Genomic DNA, 18,958 nt, shown 5'->3' with positions numbered 1-18,958 from the left:
AGAGTAATCTTTAGTGGATGGAAACTTTTGACTTTGCAGTAAGTAATAAAAATGCCTTAGAACATTCTCTCTCTCCCATTATTCTGGCATTTGCAAATATTAATAATTATGGTAATCCTAATTGTCCTAGAACGGGAAAGGTTTATTCTGATTTCATGTCATAGATTGAGAAACACCTGCAAATGTGTCTTTATATACAGTGGATGGAAATTTGCAGATGATACAAAACTATGTAAAGCAGTTAATACAAGAGAAGATAGTATTCTGCTACAGATGGATCTGGATAAGTTGGAAACTTGGGCTGAAAGGTGGCAGATGAGGTTTAACAATGATAAATGTAAGGTTATACACATGGGAAGAGGGAATCAATATCACCATTACACACTGAACGGGAAACCACTGGGTAAATCTGACAGGGAGAAGGACTTGGGGATCCTAGTTAATGATAAACTTACCTGGAGCAGCCAGTGCCAGGCAGCAGCTGCCAAGGCAAACAGGATCATGGGGTGCATTAAAAGAGGTCTGGATACACATGATGAGAGCATTATACTGCCTCTGTACAAATCCCTAGTTAGACCGCACATGGAGTACTGTGTCCAGTTTTGGGCACCGGTGCTCAGGAAGGATATAATGGAACTAGAGAGAGTACAAAGGAGGGCAACAAAATTAATAAAGGGGATGGGAGAACTACAATACCCAGATAGATTAGCGAAATTAGGATTATTTAGTCTAGAAAAAAGACGACTGAGGGGCGATCTAATAACCATGTATAAGTATATAAGGGGACAATACAAATATCTCGCTGAGGATCTGTTTATACCAAGGAAGGTGACGGGCACAAGGGGGCATTCTTTGCGTCTGAAGGAGAGAAGGTTTTTCCACCAACATAGAAGAGGATTCTTTACTGTTAGGGCAGTGAGAATCTGGAATTGCTTGCCTGAGGAGGTGGTGATGGCGAACTCAGTCGAGGGGTTCAAGAGAGGCCTGGATGTCTTCCTGGAGCAGAACAATATTGTATCATACAATTATTAGGTTCTGTAGAAGGACGTAGATCTGGGGATTTATTATGATGGAATATAGGCTGAACTGGATGGACAAATGTCTTTTTTTGGCCTTACTAACTATGTTACTATGTAACTGTATATATGGTGAGGACCACCGCAGCTCGTATATAGGGTAAGGACCACCACAGCTCGTATATAGGGTCAGGACCATCAGAGCTCATCTATAGGCTGAGGACCACCACAGCTCGTAAATAGGGTGAGGACCACCACAGATCGTATGTAGGGTGAGGTCCATTGCAGCTCGTATATAGGGTGAGGACCAGTGCAGCTTTTAAATAGGGGTGAGGACCACCACAGCTCGTTTCTATATAGGTTGAAGACCACCACAGCTCGTGTATGTATATATATAGGGTGAGGTCCACCACAGCTCGTTTATAGGGCGAGGACCACCACAGCTCAAACATAATGTGAGGAAGCTCGTATAGAAGTGGAGGACCAGCACAGCTCGAATATAGGGTGAAGACCACCACAGCTCCTGTCTATATAGGGTGAGGACCACCACAGCTCCTGTCTATATAGGGTCAGAACACCCCAGCTCGTGTATATATAGGGTGAGGACCACCACAGCTCGTATATATAGGGCGAGGACCACCGCAGCTAGTGTATATAGGGTGAAGACCACCACAGCTCCTGTCTATATAGGGTGAGGACCACCACAGCTCATGTATATATAGTGTGAGGACCACCGCAGCTAGTGTCTATATCGGGTGAGGACCACCCCAGCTCGTGTCTATATAGGGTGAAGACCACCATAGCTCGTGTATGTGTGTGTATATATATATATATATATATATATATAGTGAGGTCCACCACAGCTCGTTTATAGGGCGAGGACCACCACAGCTCAAACATAATGTGAGGAAGCTCGTATAGAAGTGGAGGACCAGCACAGCTCGAATATAGGGTGAAGACCACCACAGCTCCTGTCTATATAGGGTGAGGACCACCACAGCTCCTGTCTATATAGGGTCAGAACACCCCAGCTCGTGTATATATAGGGTGAGGACCACCACAGCTCGTATATATAGGGCGAGGACCACCGCAGCTAGTGTATATAGGGTGAAGACCACCATAGCTCCTGTCTATATAGGGTGAGGACCACCCCAGCTCGTGTCTATATAGGGTGAAGACCACCACAGCTAATATACAGGGTGAGAATACTTGCAGCTCGTATTTAGGCTTGGACCCCCTGCATCTGCACATGCATAGGATGAGGACCCCCCACATCCACTCACGAAGGGGGTGAGCAGCTCCTTCCCCGGGAGCTTGTGAGGAGCAATGAGAGCAGCGGTCTGTGGAGACCCCGGTGACTACTCAGTTCCCAGTATCCATTTTTGACCCATTTTGTCATCTTTAGGTCCGGTTCAACCCCAACTTGGATGCGTACCCGTGGATTGTGTCTGGGGGTCACTCCGGCCTGGTAAGGGTTCACTGCGTTCAAGGTTTGCTGACGTCGGTCGGGCAGAAGATGATCCAGGAGAAGATCGCCAGGTTTCAGGCCAAGTATGGAGTGGCAGAGACAGCCAGAGAGTCGGAGTACAGCCCAGAGGTCCAGCACTGTGTAGTGCAGATCGAGACTGTGGCGGATGGGACAGATGTCTCGTAGTGACACCCGGAGGACCTCCACCCTTGTTTTCAGCTCTTTAGTTTTTTAAAAATTTCCACATCACTTCTGATTTTAGTTTGTTTTTAAGAGTTTTTGCTTTTTTATCTGCTGTCATGCCCAGACGGACATCTATATAGCACTTAACACTGCCCAGGCCCCATATTGGCAGGATTATTGTACCACAGGACAAAGCAAAGTCTTGCTGATCTGCTCCGTCCCGCACAGATCTGGGCAGTACGGACGGAGCCATGTCGCCTCCTCATCGCTCACATTGAGCTGCTCCGGAGGCCTCCTGTCTGTTTAATAATAAAATCCTATTTTTGCAAGTTTTTTTAAGTGTTGTGTCCTTGTATGAGTGGGAGTCTGGCCCGTGACTGTCTGTGTGTGAGAAGGGAGTCCGGTCAGTCACTATCTGTGTGAGAAGGGAGTCCGGCCCGTGACTGTCCGTGTGAGAAAAGGGAGTCCGGCCCGTCACTATCTGTGTGTGAGAAGGGAGTCCGGCCCGTGACTGTCCGTGTGAGAAAAGGGAGTCCGGCCCGTCACTATCTGTGTGTGAGAAGGGAGTCCGGCCCGTGACTGTCCGTGTGAGAGAAGGAAGTCCGGCCCGTCACTGTCCGTGTGAGAAAAGGGAGTCCAGCCCGTCACTATCTGTGTGTGAGAAGGGAGTCCGGCCCGTGACTGTCCGTGTGAGAAAAGGGAGTCCGGCCCGTGACTGTCCGTGTGAGAAAAGGGAGTCCGGCCCGTCACTATCTGTGTGTGAGAAGGGAGTCCGGCCCGTCACTATCTGTGTGTGAGAAGGGAGTCCGGCCCGTGACTGTCCGTGTGAGAAAAGGGAGTCCGGCCCGTGACTGTCCGTGTGAGAAAAGGGAGTCCGGCCTGTGACTGTCCGTGTGAGAGGTGGGAGTCCGGCCTGTGACTGTCCGTGTGAGAGGTGGGAGTCTGGCCCGTGACTGTCCGTGTGAGAAAAGGGAGTCCGGCCCGTGACTGTCCATGTGAGAAAAGGGAGTCCGGCCCGTGACTGTCCGTGTGAGAAAAGGGAGTCCGGCCCGTCACTATCTGTGTGTGAGAAGGGAGTCCGGCCCGTGACTGTCCGTGTGAGAAAAGGGAGTCCGGCCCGTGACTGTCCGTGTGAGAAAAGGGAGTCCGGCCTGTGACTGTCCGTGTGAGAGGTGGGAGTCCGGCCTGTGACTGTCCGTGTGAGAAGGGAGTCCGGCCCGTGACTGTCCGTGTGAGAAAAGGGAGTCCAGCCCGTCACTATCTGTGTGTGAGAAGGGAGTCCGGCCCGTGACTGTCCGTGTGAGAGAAGGAAGTGCAGCCCGTCACTGTCCGTGTGAGAAAAGGGAGTCCGGCCCATCACTATCTGTGTGTGAGAAGGAAGTCCAGCCCGTCACTGTCCGTGTGAGAAAAGGGAGTCCGGCCCATCACTATCTGTGTGTGAGAAGGGAGTCCAGCCCGTCACTATCTGTGTGTGAGAAGGGAGTCCGGCCCGTGACTGTCCGTGTGAGAAAAGGAAGTCCGGCCCGTCACTGTCCGTGTGAGAAAAGGGAGTCCAGCCCGTCACTATCTGTGTGTGAGAAGGGAGTCCAGCCCGTGACTGTCCGTGTGAGAAAAGGGAGTCCAGCCCGTCACTATCTGTGTGTGAGAAAGGAGTCCGGCCCGTGACTGTCCGTGTGAGAGAAGGAAGTCCGGCCCGTCACTGTCCGTGTGAGAAAAGGGAGTCCAGCCCGTCACTATCTGTGTGTGAGAAGGGAGTCCGGCCCGTGACAGTCCGTGTGAGAAAAGGGAGTCCGGCCCGTGACTGTCCGTGTGAGAAAAGGGAGTCCGGCCCGTCACTATCTGTGTGTGAGAAGGGAGTCCGGCCCGTGACTGTCCGTGTGAGAAAAGGGAGTCCGGCCTGTGACTGTCCGTGTGAGAGGTGGGAGTCCGGCCTGTGACTGTCCATGTGAGAGAAGGGAGTCCGGCCCGTCACTATCTGTGTGTGAGAAGGGAGTCTGGCCCGTGACTGTCCGTGTGAGAAAAGGGAGTCCGGCCCGTGACTGTCCGTGTGAGAAAAGGGAGTCCGGCCTGTGACTGTCCGTGTGAGAGGTGGGAGTCTGGCCCGTGACTGTCCGTGTGAGAGAAGGGAGTCCGGACCGTCACTATCTGTGTGTGAGAAGGGAGTCCGGCCCGTGACTGTCCATGTGAGAGGTGGGAGTCCGGCCTGTGACTGTCCGTGTGAGAGGTGGGAGTCTGGCCCGTGACTGTCCGTGTGAGAGAAGGGAGTCCGGTCCGTCACTGTCCGTGTGAGAGAAGGGAGTCCAGCCCGTGACTGTCTGTGTGTGAGAAGGGAGTCTGGCCCGTGAATGTCCGTGTGAGAGAAGGAAGTCCGGCCTGTGACTGTCTGTGTGTGAGAAGGGAGTCCGGCCCGTGACTGTGTGAGAGAAGGGAGTCCGGCCTGTGACTGTCCGTGTGTGAGAAGGGAGTCCGGCCCGTGACTGTCCGTGTGAGAGAAGGGAGTCCGGCCCGTGACTGTGTGAAAAAAGGGAGTCCGGCCCGTCACTATCTGTGTGAGAGGTGGGAGTCCGGCCCATGAATGTCCTTGTGTGAGAAGGGAGTCCGGCCAGTCACTGTCCGTGTGAGAGAAGGGAGTCCGGCCTGTCACTGCCCCTGTGAGAGAAGGGAGTCCGGCCCGTCACTGTCCGTGTGAGAGAAGGGAGTCTGGCCCGTGACTGTCCGTGTGAGAGAAAAGGGTCCAGCCCGTGACTGTCCATGTGAGAGAAGGGAGTACAGCCCGTGACTGTGTGAAAAGGGAGTCCGGCCTGTCGCTGTCTGTGTGAGAGAAAAGGGTCCGGCCCGTCACTGTCGGTGTGAGAGGTGGGAGTCCGGCCTGTCACTGCCCCTGTGAGAGAAGGGAGTCCGGCCCGTCACTGTCCGTGTGAGAGAAGTGAGTCTGGCCCGTCACTGTCCGTGTGAGAGAAAAGGGTCCGGCCCGTCACTGTCCGTGTGAGAGAAGGGAGTCTGGCCCGTGACTGTCCGTGTGAGAGAAAAGGGTCCAGCCCGTGACTGTCCATGTGAGAGAAGGGAGTACAGCCCGTGACTGTGTGAAAAGGGAGTCCGGCCTGTCGCTGTCTGTGTGAGAGAAAAGGGTCCGGCCCGTCACTGTCGGTGTGAGAGGTGGGAGTCCGGCCTGTCACTGCCCCTGTGAGAGAAGGGAGTCCGGCCCGTCACTGTCCGTGTGAGAGAAGTGAGTCTGGCCCGTCACTGTCCGTGTGAGAGAAAAGGGTCCGGCCCGTCACTGTCCGTGTGAGAGAAGGGAGTCTGGCCCGTGACTGTCCATGTGAGAGAAGGGAGTACAGCCCGTGACTGTGTGAAAAGGGAGTCCGGCCTGTCGCTGTCTGTGTGAGAAAAGGGTCCGGCCCGTCACTGTCCGTGTGAGAGGTGGGAGTCCGGTCCGTGACTGTCCATGTGAGAGAAGGGAGTCCGGCCCGTGACTGTCCGTGTGAGAGAAGGGAGTCTGGCCCGTCACTGTCCGTGTGAGAGAAGGGAGTCCGGTCCGTGACTGTCCATTTGAGAGAAGGAAGTCCGGCCCGTCACTGTCCATGTGAGAGAAGGGAGTCCGGTCCGTGACTGTCCATGTGAGAGAAGGGAGTCCGGCCCTTCACTGTCCGTGTGAGAGAAGGGAGTCTGGCCCGTCACTGTCCATGTGTGAGAAGGGAGTCCGGCCCATCACTGTCCGTGTGAGAGAAGGGAGTCCGGTCCGTGACTGTCCATGTGAGAGAAGGAAGTCCGGCCCGTCACTGTCCGTGTGAGAGAAGGAAGTCCGGCCCGTCACTGTCCGTGTGAGAGAAGGAAGTACGGCCCGCCACTATCTGTGTGTGAGAAGGGAGTCCGGCCCGTGACAGTCCGTGTGAGAGAAGGGAGTCCGGTCCGTGACTGTGTGAGAGAAGGAACTCCGGCCCGTGACTGTCCGTGTGAGAGAAGGGAGTCCGGCCAGTCACTGTCCCTGTGAGAGAAGGGAGTCCGACCCGTGACTGTGTGTGAGAAGGGAGTCCGGCCCGTGACTGTCCGTGTGAGAGAAGGGAGTCTGGCCCGTCACTGTCCGTGTGAGAGAAGGGAGTCTGGCCCGTCACTGTCCGTGTGAGAGAAAAGGGTCCGGCCCGTCACTGTCCGTGTGAGAGAAGGGAGTCTGGCCCGTGACTGTCCATGTGAGAGAAGGGAGTACAGCCTGTGACTGTGTGAAAAGGGAGTCCGGCCCGTCACTGTCCGTGTGAGAAAAGGGAGTCCAGCCCGTCACTATCTGTGTGTGAGAATGGAGTCCGGCCCGTGACTGTCCGTGTGAGAAAAGGGAGTCTGGCCCGTGACTGTCCGTGTGAGAAAAGGGAGTCCGGCCCGTCACTATCTGTGTGTGAGAAGGGAGTCCGGCCCGTGACTGTCCGTGTGAGAAAAGGGAGTCCGGCCCGTGACTGTCCGTGTGAGAAAAGGGAGTCCGGCCTGTGACTGTCCGTGTGAGAGGTGGGAGTCTGGCCCGTGACTGTCCGTGTGAGAGAAGGGAGTCCGGCCCGTCACTATCTGTGTGTGAGAAGGGAGTCCGGCCCGTGACTGTCCATGTGAGAGGTGGGAGTCCGGCCTGTGACTGTCCGTGTGAGAGGTGGGAGTCTGGCCCGTGACTGTCCGTGTGAGAGAAGGGAGTCCGGTCCGTCACTGTCCGTGTGAGAGAAGGGAGTCCGGCCCGTGACTGTGTGTGAGAAGGGAGTCTGGCCCGTGAATGTCCGTGTGAGAGAAGGAAGTCCGGCCTGTGACTGTCTGTGTGTGAGAAGGGAGTCCGGCCCGTGACTGTGTGAGAGAAGGGAGTCCGGCCTGTGACTGTCCGTGTGTGAGAAGGGAGTCCGGCCCGTGACTGTCCGTGTGAGAGAAGGGAGTCCGGCCCGTGACTGTGTGAAAAAAGGGAGTCCGGCCCGTCACTATCTGTGTGAGAGGTGGGAGTCCAGCCAATGAATGTCCTTGTGTGAGAAGGGAGTCCGGCCAGTCACTGTCCGTGTGAGAGAAGGGAGTCCGGCCTGTCACTGCCCCTGTGAGAGAAGGGAGTCCGGCCCGTCACTGTCCGTGTGAGAGAAGGGAGTCTGGCCTGTGACTGTCCGTGTGAGAGAAAAGGGTCCAGCCCGTCACTGTCCGTGTGAGAGAAGGGAGTCTGGCCTGTGACTGTCCGTGTGAGAGAAAAGGGTCCAGCCCGTCACTGTCCGTGTGAGAGAAGGGAGTCTGGCCCGTGACTGTCCATGTGAGAGAAGGGAGTACAGCCCGTGACTGTGTGAAAAGGGAGTCCGGCCTGTCGCTGTCTGTGTGAGAGAAAAGGGTCCGGCCCGTCACTGTCCGTGTGAGAGGTGGGAGTCCGGCCTGTCACTGCCCCTGTGAGAGAAGGGAGTCCGGCCCGTCACTGTCCGTGTGAGAGAAGGGAGTCTGGCCCGTCACTGTCCGTGTGAGAGAAGGGAGTCCGGCCCATGACGGTCCGTGTGAGAGAAGGGAGTCCGGTCCGTGACTGTCTGTGTGAGAGAAGGAACTCCGGCCCGTGACTGTCCGTGTGAGAGAAGGGAGTCCGGCCAGTCACTGTCCCTGTGAGAGAAGGGAGTCCGGCCCGTGACTGTGTGTGAGAAGGGAGTCTGGCCCGTCACTGTCCGTGTGAGAGAAGGGAGTCCGGCCCGTGACTGTCTGTGTGAGAGAAGGAAGTCCGGCCCGTCACTGTCCGTGTGAGAGAAGGGAGTCCAGCCCGTGACGGTCCGTGTGAGAGAAGGGAGTCCGGTCCGTGACTGTCTGTGTGAGAGAAGGAACTCCGGCCCGTGACTGTCTGTGTGAGAGAAGGGAGTCCGGCCAGTCACTGTCCCTGTGAGAGAAGGGAGTCCGGCCCGTGACTGTCTGTGTGAGAGAAGGAAGTCCGGCCCGTCACTGTCCGTGTGAGAGAAGGGAGTCCGGCCCGTGACTGTCTGTGTGAGAGAAGGGAGTCCGGCCCATGACTGTGAGTGAAGAAAATTTGGCCTGTGAACAAAAAGGTGATTTGCAGAGGTCTGAAGTAAGATTATTATTTTGAGAGGAGGAAGTTACATCATTAAGGGACTACTGATTGTAGTGACTGGATTACATGGCGGCAGTGCTGGGTACAGTACCTTGAAAACCTCTTCAAACCCTATGAGCTTTTCCACAAACTGAAAACTATTTTATTGGGATTTTTTAAGATACCAACACTTAGTATCAAGTGTAAAGAAAATGTTACATGATTTTCGGTTTTCTAAAATACACTGCTCAAAAAAATAAAGGGAACACTAAAATCCCACATCCTAGATATCACTGAATGAAATATTCCAGTTGTAATTCTTTATTCATTACATAGTGGAATGTGTTCAGAACAATAAAACCTAAAAATGTACATCACAACTATTATACCACGGAGGTCTGGAGCTGGAATGATGCTCAAAATCAAAGTGGATCATCAAATTACAGGCTGATCCAACTTCAGTGGAAATGCCTCAAGACAAGGAAAATATGCTCAGTATTGTGTGTGGCCTCCACGTGCCTGTATAACCCCAGATGGACTCATGAGGGATCTCCTCCCAGACCTGGACTAAAGCATCCGCCAACTCCTGGACAGTCTGTGGTGCAATGTGACGTTGGTGGATGGTGCGAGACATGATGTCCCAGATGTGTTCAATCGGATTCAGGTCTGGGGAACGGGCGGGCCAGTCCATAGCTTCAATGCCTTCATCTTGCAGGAACTGCTGACACACTCCAGCCACATGAGGTCTGGCATTGTCCTGCATTAGGAGGAACCCAGGGCCAACCGCACCAGCATATGGTCTCAGGACGGGTCTGAGGATCTCATCTCGGTACCTAATGGCAGTCAGGCTACCTCTTGTGAGCACATGAAGAGCTGTGCGGCCCTCCAAAGAAATGCCACCCCACACCATTACTGACCCACTGCCAAACCGGTCATGCTGAAGGATGTTGCAGGCAGCAGTTCACTCTCCACGGCGTCTCCAGACTCTGTCACGTCTGTCACATGTGCTCAGTGTGAACCTGCTTTTATCTGTGAAGAGCACAGGGCGCCAGTGGTGAATTTGCCAATCCTCGTGTTCTGTGGAAAATACCAAGACCATCCTCATGGATGGGCACTCAGACCATCCTCATGGAGTCAGTTTCTAACCGTTTGTGCAGACACATGCACATTTGTGGTCTGCTGGAGGTCATTTTGCAGGGCTCTGGCAGTGCTCCCCCTGTTCCTCCTTGCACAAAGTCTGAGGTAGCGGTCTTGCTGCTGGGTTGTTGCCCTCCTACGGCCCCCTCCACGTCTGCCGGTGTACTGGTCTGTCTCCTGGTAGCGCCTCCAGCCCCTGGACTCTACGCTGACAGACACAGCAAAACTTCTTGCCACAGCTCGCATTGATGTGCCATCCTGGATGAGCTGCACTACCTGAGCCACTTGTGTCGGTTGTAGAGTCCGTCTCATGCTACCACGAGTGTGAAAGCACAACCAACATTCAAAAGTGACCAAAGCATCAGCCAGAAAGCATTGGTACTGAGATGTGGTCCCCACCTGCAGAACCGCTCCTTTATTGAGGGTGTCTTGATAATTGCCAATAATTTCCATCTGTTATCCATTTGCACAACAGCATGTGATATTGATTGTCAATCAGTGTTGCTTCCTAAGTGGACAGTTTCATTTCACAGAAGTTTGATTTACTTGGAGTTATATTGTTGTTTAAGTGTTCCCTTTATTTTTTTGAGCAGTGTATATGTCTGGAAATTGTGAGGTGCATTTGTATTCAGCCCCCTGTAGTCTTATTCCCCTAAATAAAATCCTGAGTGACCAGTCGCCTCCAGATTTCACATAATTAGTACATTGCATCCACCTGGGTGTGATTCCCTCTCAGTATAACTACAGATGTTCTGTGAAGGCTTCAGAGATTTGTATGACAACATTGGGGATCAAACCGCACAATGAAAACCAAGGAGCCCACCAGACAGGTCAGGGATAAAGTTGTGGAGAAAAGGGAAAAAAGGGATAGGTTATAACAAAATAGTCCAAGTTCTGAACATCTCACAGAGCATCAATCCATCATCCAAAAATGGAAGGAGTATGGCACAAATGCAAACCTCCCAAGACATGGCTGACCTCCTAACCTGCCATCCCGACAAGGAGAGCACTGATTAGAGAGCAGCCGAGAGGCCGATGGTCACTCAGAAGGAGCTGCAGAGATACACAGATCAGGGGGAAGAATCTGTCCACAGGACGACTATTAGTCGTATACTCCACATGTCTGGCTTTCATGGAAGGGTGGCAAGAAGAAAGACTTTTTTGACAGCAAGCCATAAGAAGTCCCATGTAGGGGCAGAGCAAACATGTGTAAGAAGGGGCTCTGATCAGATAAGATCACAGCAGAACTTTTTGGGCAAAATGCTATGTGTAATGGAAAACTAACATTGCACATCACCCTGAAAACACTATCCCCACCGTCACACATGGTGGTGGCAGCATTCTGCTGTGGGGAGACTTTACTTCAGCAGGGAAGCTGGTCAGAAGTGATGGGAAGAAGGATGGAGCTAGAAATACAGGACAATCCTTGAGGAAAACCTGTTAGAGGCTGCAAAAGAAGTGACACTTCCTGCAGGACAACGACCCTCAATATCCTGTCAGTGCTACAATGGCAGGTTTAGATCAGAGCATATTTATGCGTGTGAACGGCGCAGTCACCATCCAGGCACAAAATCCAGAGAATCTGTGACAAGACATGAAAATTACTGATCACAGATGTCTCCATCCAGTATAACTGAGTGATGGGGCAAAATGTCACCTCTAGATTTACAAAGCCGTAGAGACAGACCCCAAAAGACTGCAGAGAAAGGAGGAGAGACAGACCCCAAAGGACTGCAGAGAAAGGTGGAGAGACAAACCCCAAAAGACTGCAGAGAAAGGTGGAGAGACAGACCCCAAAAGACTGCAGAGAAAGGTGGAGAGACAGACCCCAAAAGACTGCAGAGAAAGGTGGAGAGACAAACCCCAAAAGACTGCAGAGAAAGGTGGAGAGACAAACCCCAAAAGACTGCAGAGAAAGGTGGAGAGACAGACCCCAAAAGACTGCAGAGAAAGGATGAGAGACAGACCCCAAAAGACTGCAGAGAAAGGAGGTCCCACAAAGTACTGACTCGGGGAGGGTGAATACTAATGCACGGAAGAATTGTCAGATTTATATCTGTATAATAATTAGATCAAGAGAAGAGAAAATATGCGGCACTCACCCCAAGTTAGCAGTGGAAATCGTGAACTTTATTGGAGAAAGTATATGGAGTACATCCGTCAGGACATCAGGTATACAGGAGGGGGGCGGTATTGGAGTATGGACGACGGCCGTTTCGTACACTAAGTGCTTTGATGGGTCCCGTCGAAGCACTTAGTGTGCGAAACGGCCGTCGTCCATACTCCAATACCGCCCCCTCCTGTATACCTGATGTCCTGACGAATGTACTCCATATGCTTTCTCCAATAAAGTTCACGATTTCCACTGCTAACTTGGGGTGAGTGCCGCATATTTTCTCTTCTCTTGATCTCATATGGACTCCTGTTACACATTTTGTATGCTGAGCACCATAACCCCTAGCATTCGTGACGCCTGACAGTCATTTGTTCGCCATCAGTCCTGCTTACTGGGAATCGTATTGCTCTAGTGCCGTTCCTTTCTTTATACTCGTTGTGTATAATAATTAGTACACCCCGGATCATTCCCTTTATGTCACAGATATTTGTTACTTTGTGTCTCAGAAAATCCCAATAAAATACATTTAAGTTTGTGGCTGTAATGTGGAAAATGGGGAAAGGTGACGGGTGAGGACTTCTCCAGGCCCTGTCTATCACTACGAGGCTCTTCTCTGACTGCAGTGTTGGATTCATCACGACGAGGCCGATAACTTGATTTATTTTCTTTATTACGTATAAAACCATTGTGTAGAGCACAACGAGAGATACAAATATACAGTCACAACGTGACGACGAGACCACAGTGTCACAAACACCATCTAGACGACCAGCGGGGGGCAGTATGGACGTTCTCCCCGTTGCAGGGTCCTGGCAGGGTTGGATTGGCCCGTCGGGTGGTGCTTCATCTCGTCCCTTGATGCCTTCTCAGATACATCGGTGATGTGCCACCACGGTTTGCTCCTTGGCCTCCTGTGGTCGCAGCAGAATCACCAGTAATGTTCGGCTGTATCCAGAGAACGCTACATTGTATCACATGATCACCGCGAGGGATCCCATAATAATCCCGCCAGCCTCACATTGTATCACCTCACGGTATGGACACATTACATAGTATCCTCACGTCCACCTTCATCATCATCGTGGGGACCATCATTTTACACATGATGAGCAGAATTGCTCTTAGCCCCCTGCAGCTCCTGAAAATGAGTTTCTCCATCACCCCTGCCAGCAGCCTGCACGGAGGAGGGGGGTTCATATACTTACGGAGGTTATCTGATATTAGGAGGATGGGTCTCGTCCACATTCAGTATTACCAGAAACAGCCGAGGTTTGGGGTTCTCCGAGACCACCATCTAATCTCACACAACCCCGGGAAGCTCCCCGGCAGTAACATGAAGGACAAAGTACACAGTGCGATAGACCAGGGATACACAAGACATGACACTGGACATAGTGCAGACGAAATCCAGACCCCACCACTGCCGAGCACCCCGAGGAGCTGGACATCATCTCCGAGACACAGACTGACCATCATCTCCGAGACACAGACTTGACCTTCATCTCCGAGACACAGGCTGACCTTCATCTCCGAGACACAGGCTGACCATCATCTCCGAGACACAGACTGACCATCATCTCTGAGACACAGACTGACCTTCATCTCCGAGACACAGGCTGACCATCATCTCCGAGACACAGACTGACCATCATCTCTGAGACACAGACTGACCATCATCTCCGAGACACAGGCTGACCATCATCTCCGAGACACAGACTGACCATCATCTCCGAGACACAGACTGACTATCATCTCCGAGACACAGACTGCCCATCATCATCTCCGAGACACAGACTGACCATCATCTCCGAGACACAGACTGACTATCATCTCCGAGACACAGACTGACTATCATCTCCGAGACACAGACTGACTATCATCTCCGAGACACAGACTGACCATCATCTCCGAGACACAGACTGACCATCATCTCCGAGACACAGGCTGACCATCATCTCCGAGACACAGGCTGACCATCATCTCCGAGACACAGGCTGACCATCATCTCCGAGACACAGGCTGACCATCATCTCCGAGACACAGGCTGACCATCATCTCCGAGACACAGGCTGACCATCATCTCCGAGACACAGACTGACCATCATCTCCGAGACACAGACTGACCATCATCTCCGAGACACAGACTGACCATCATCTCCGAGACACAGACTGACCATCATCTCCGAGACACAGACTTTGTGGCTCGTGTTACTGCATCACTCCGCTCCCATTGTACTATGCTCTGAGTGTCACAATATGAAGATGGGGAAAGGGTTAAATGCAAGATGTCTGACAAGGCGCTAAAAAGTAACTGGCTACTCTGCGACCTGTAGTGTTCTCTTACCCTCTAGGCCAGGAGCGGTCACTATAGGTCTATACCCAACAGAGGCCAAAATAGTGACTTGTTGGTCAGACGACCACCCTTGTAAAGAAAAAAAAATCCCGCAGTAAACATGTCCTCCAATTTTTCTTCCAGTGGGTGACAGGTGCCGCTGAATGTGGTGGATGCCACCAAAAACCACTATATACAATGGATGCCGCCGTATATATGATGGACGAGAGATACCGCCATATATACGATATGGTGGGTGAGGGATGCCAACATATATACGATATGATGGGTGAGGGATGTCGACATATATACGATATGATGGGTGAGGGATGCCGACATATATACGATATGATGGGTGAGGGATGCCGACATATATACGATATTATGGGTGAGGGATGCCGACATATATACGATATGATGGGTGAGGGATGCCGACATATATACGATATTATGGGTGAGGGATGCCGACGTATATACGATATGATAGGTGAGGGATGTCGACATATATACGATATGATGGGTGAGGGATGCTGACGTATATATGATACTATGGGCGAGGGATGCAGGCGTATATATGATACGATGGGTGAGGGATGCCACCATATATACGATATGATGGGTGAGGGATGCCGACGTATATACGACACTATGGGCGAGGGATGCCGCCGTATATACGATATGATGGGTGAGGGATGTCGACGTATACAATGAGCAAGGGATGCCGCCATATATAAGATGGGCGAGGGATGCCGCCGTATATATGATACGATGGGTGAGGGATGCCACCGCATACAATGGGCGAGGGATGCCGCCGTATATACGATACTATGGGCGAGGGATGCCGCCGTATACAATGGGCGAGGGATGCCACTGTATATACAATGGGCGAGGGATGCCGCCGTATATACGATACGATGGGCGAGGGATGCCACCGTATACAATGGGCGAGGGATGCCGCTGTATATACGATGGGCGAGGGATGCCGCCGTATATATGATACGATGGGTGAGGGATGCCACCGCATACAATGGGCGAGGGATGCCACCATATATACAATATGGTGGGTGAGGGATGCCGCCGTATATACGATACTATGGGCGAGGGATGCCGCCATATATACGATATGATGGGCGAGGGATGCCACTGTATTTACAATGGGCGAGGGATGCCGCCGTATATACGATGGGCGAGGGATGCCGCCGTATATACGATACGATGGGCGAGGGATGCCACCGTATACAATGGGCGAGGGATGCCGCTGTATATACGATGGGCGAGGGATGCCGCCATATATACGATGGATGGTGGATGCCACCAAAAACCACTATATACAATGGATGTCGTTGCATACAATGGGTGAGGGATGCCGCCATATATACGATGAGCGAGAGATGCCGCTGTATAAAATGAGCAAGGGATGCCGCTGTATACAATGGGCGAGGGATGCCGCTGTATACAATGAGCGAGGGATGCCACCGCATACAATGGGCGAGGGATGCCACCATATATACAATATGATGGGTGAGGGATGCCACCGTATATACGATACTATGGGCGAGGGATGCCGCCATATATACGATATGATGGGCGAGGGATGCCGCCGTATACAATGGGCGAGGGATGCCACTGTATATACAATGGGCGAGGGATGCCGCCGTATATACGATGGGCGAGGGATGCCGCCGTATATACGATACGATGGGCGAGGGATGCCACCGTATACAATGGGCGAGGGATGCCGCTGTATATACGATGGGCGTGGGATGCCGCCGTATATACGATGGGTGGTGGATGCCACCAAAAACCACTATATACAATGGATGTCGTCGCATACAATGGGTGAGGGATGCCGCCGTATATACGATGAGCGAGAGATGCCGCTGTATACAATGAGCAAGGGATGCCGCTGTATACAATGGGCGAGGGATGCCGCTGTATATACGATACTATGGGCGAGGGATGCCGCCATATATACGATATGATGGGCGAGGGATGCCGCCGTATACAATGGGCGAGGGATGCCACTGTATATACAATGGGCGAGGGATGCCGCCATATATACGATACGATGGGCGAGGGATGCCACCGTATACAATGGGCGAGGGATGCCGTTGTATATACGATGGGCGAGGGATGCCGCCGTATATATGATACGATGGGTGAGGGATGCCACCGCATACAATGGGCGAGGGATGCCACCATATATACAATATGGTGGGTGAGGGATGCCGCCGTATATACGATACTATGGGCGACGGATGCCGCCATATATACGATATGATGGGCGAGGGATGCCGCCGTATACAATGGGCGAGGGATGCCACTGTATATACAATGGGCGAGGGATGCCGCCGTATATACGATGGGCGAGGGATGCCACCGTATATACGATACGATGGGCGAGGGATGCCACCGTATACAATGGGCGAGGGATGCCGCTGTATATACGATGGGCGAGGGATGCCGCCGTATATACGATGGATGGTGGATGCCACCAAAAACCACTATATACAATGGATGTCGTTGCATACAATGGGTGAGGGATGCCGCCGTATATACGATGAGCGAGAGATGCCGCTGTATACAATGAGCAAGGGATGCCGCTGTATACAATAAGCGAGGGATGCCACCGCATACAATGGGCGAGGGATGCCACCATATATAAAATATGATGGGTGAGGGATGCCGCCGTATATACGATACTATGGGCGAGGGATGCCGCCATATATACGATATGATGGGCGAGGGATGCCGCCGTATACAATGGGCGAGGGATGCCACTGTATATACAATGGGCGAGGGATGCCGCCGTATATACGATGGGCGAGGGATGCCGCCGTATATACGATACGATGGGCGAGGGATGCCACCGTATACAATGGGCGAGGGATGCCACTGTATATACGATGGGCGTGGGATGCCGCCGTATATACGATGGGTGGTGGATGCCACCAAAAACCACTATATACAATGGATGTCGTCGCATACAATGGGTGAGGGATGCCGCCGTATATACGATGAGCGAGAGATGCCGCTGTATACAATGAGCAAGGGATGCCGCTGTATACAATGGGCGAGGGATGCCGCTGTATACAATGGGCGAGGGATGCCGCCATATATACAATATAATGGGCGAGGGATGCCACCGTATATACGATGGGAGATGGATGCCGCCGTATATACGATGGGAGATGGATGCCGCCGCATATACGATGGGTGAGGGATGCCGCCGTATATGATGGGAGAGGCAAGTTGCCGTATATATGATGGGTGAGGGATGCTGCTTTATACGATGGGTGAAGGATGCTGACGTATTCAATGGGTGATGGATGACGCAGTAGAGGATGGACGAGGGATGCCACCGTATACAGTGGGTGAGGGATGCTAAGGTATACAATGGGCGATGGATGCCGCTGTATACAATGGGTGAAGGATGACACAGTAGATGGGCGAGGGATGCCACCGTATACAGTGGGTGAGGGATGCTGCCACATACAATGGGCGAAAGATGTTGCCATATACGATATGCGATGGATGCCGCTATATAAAATGGGAGATGGATGTCACTGTATAAAATTGGCGAGAGATACTGCCGTATACAATAAGGGATGGATTCCACAGTTTACAGTGGGCAATGGATGCCATTGCATAGAATGGGTGATTGATGCCGCTGTATACTGTGTGGTATGGATTCTGCCGTATACAATGGGTGAGAAATGCTGCCGTATACAATGGGTGATGGATGCCGGCACATACAATGGGCAAGGGATGTTGCCATATACAGTGGGTGATGCATACCGCCGAATACAATGGGAGAGGGATGCCGCTGTATAAGATGGGTGATGGATGCCGCCAAAGAACATGGGCGAGGGATGCCGCTATATACAATTGGCGATGGATGCCACCTCATACAATGGGTGATGATGCCGCCTCATACAATGGGTGATGATGCCGCCGTATATGATGGATGCCGCCTCATACAATGGGTGATGATGCCGCCTCATACTATGGGTGATGATGCCGCCGTATATGATGGATGCCGCCTCATACAATGGGTGATGATGCCGCCTCATACAATGGGTGATGATGCCGCCTCATACAATGGGTGATGATGCCGCCGTACATGATGGTTGCCGCTCTATACCGCCTGTCAGGTATATACTCAAACCCAGTGAAAAACCCTAAAACCCTCTTGTTCTAAAAACTATAACTTTCATATTTTCCCACTATGGAGTCGTATGACGGCTCATTCTTGGTGGGACGAGTCGTAGTTTTCATTGACGCCATTCGTTTTACGCAATTCTTCCTTGTTTTGGGGGTTTTCTTCATTGTGCAGTAACAGTCACCTGGTAACGAGATTCTCCCGGCCTGAGCGATTACGGGGACACGAAACTGAAGGGTTTGACTTTATGCTTAAGTGGTGAAAAAAAAATCAGAACATTGTAAAAAAATAAGTACAATCTCTTGTTGCCATTTGTTTGTACCATAACATTTGATTTTTCTGTCTCTGGAGCTGTTTTTGTGCATCGAGCACATCTTGATATTATCTTTGGGGTACGTACAGTATGTTGATAGCTTTTTATATCGATCATGTTAGTTGGAGTTTGTGTGAATCAGTTCACAGGACCCAATGACCATAGTCTGTGGCCGCTGAGCCGGGGCCATGGGAACCTCTCACCTG

The 18,958-nt window shown here is 52.0% G+C and overlaps 1 protein-coding gene across 2 annotated transcripts in view; it reads left to right on the top strand.

The window, feature by feature from the left end:
* GTF3C2 (general transcription factor IIIC subunit 2) overlaps positions 1–3,000 on the top strand; it is a 159,447-nt gene extending 156,447 nt beyond the window's left edge. For both annotated transcript variants that reach the window (XM_069728612.1, XM_069728611.1), the window contains exon 20: positions 2,422–3,000. In XM_069728612.1, the coding sequence (XP_069584713.1) occupies positions 2,422–2,670 (249 nt within the window). In that variant the 3' untranslated portion in view covers positions 2,671–3,000. The remainder of the gene's footprint in view (positions 1–2,421) is intronic.
* Positions 3,001–18,958: the final 15,958 nt, after the last annotated feature.

The sequence above is a fragment of the Ranitomeya imitator genome, chromosome 5, assembly GCF_032444005.1.
Source record: "Ranitomeya imitator isolate aRanImi1 chromosome 5, aRanImi1.pri, whole genome shotgun sequence".
In the NCBI taxonomy this organism is placed as follows: Eukaryota; Metazoa; Chordata; class Amphibia; order Anura; family Dendrobatidae; genus Ranitomeya; species Ranitomeya imitator.
Note: the sequence above shows the minus strand (reverse complement) of the source record. Positions and strands in the feature narration are given on the sequence as shown.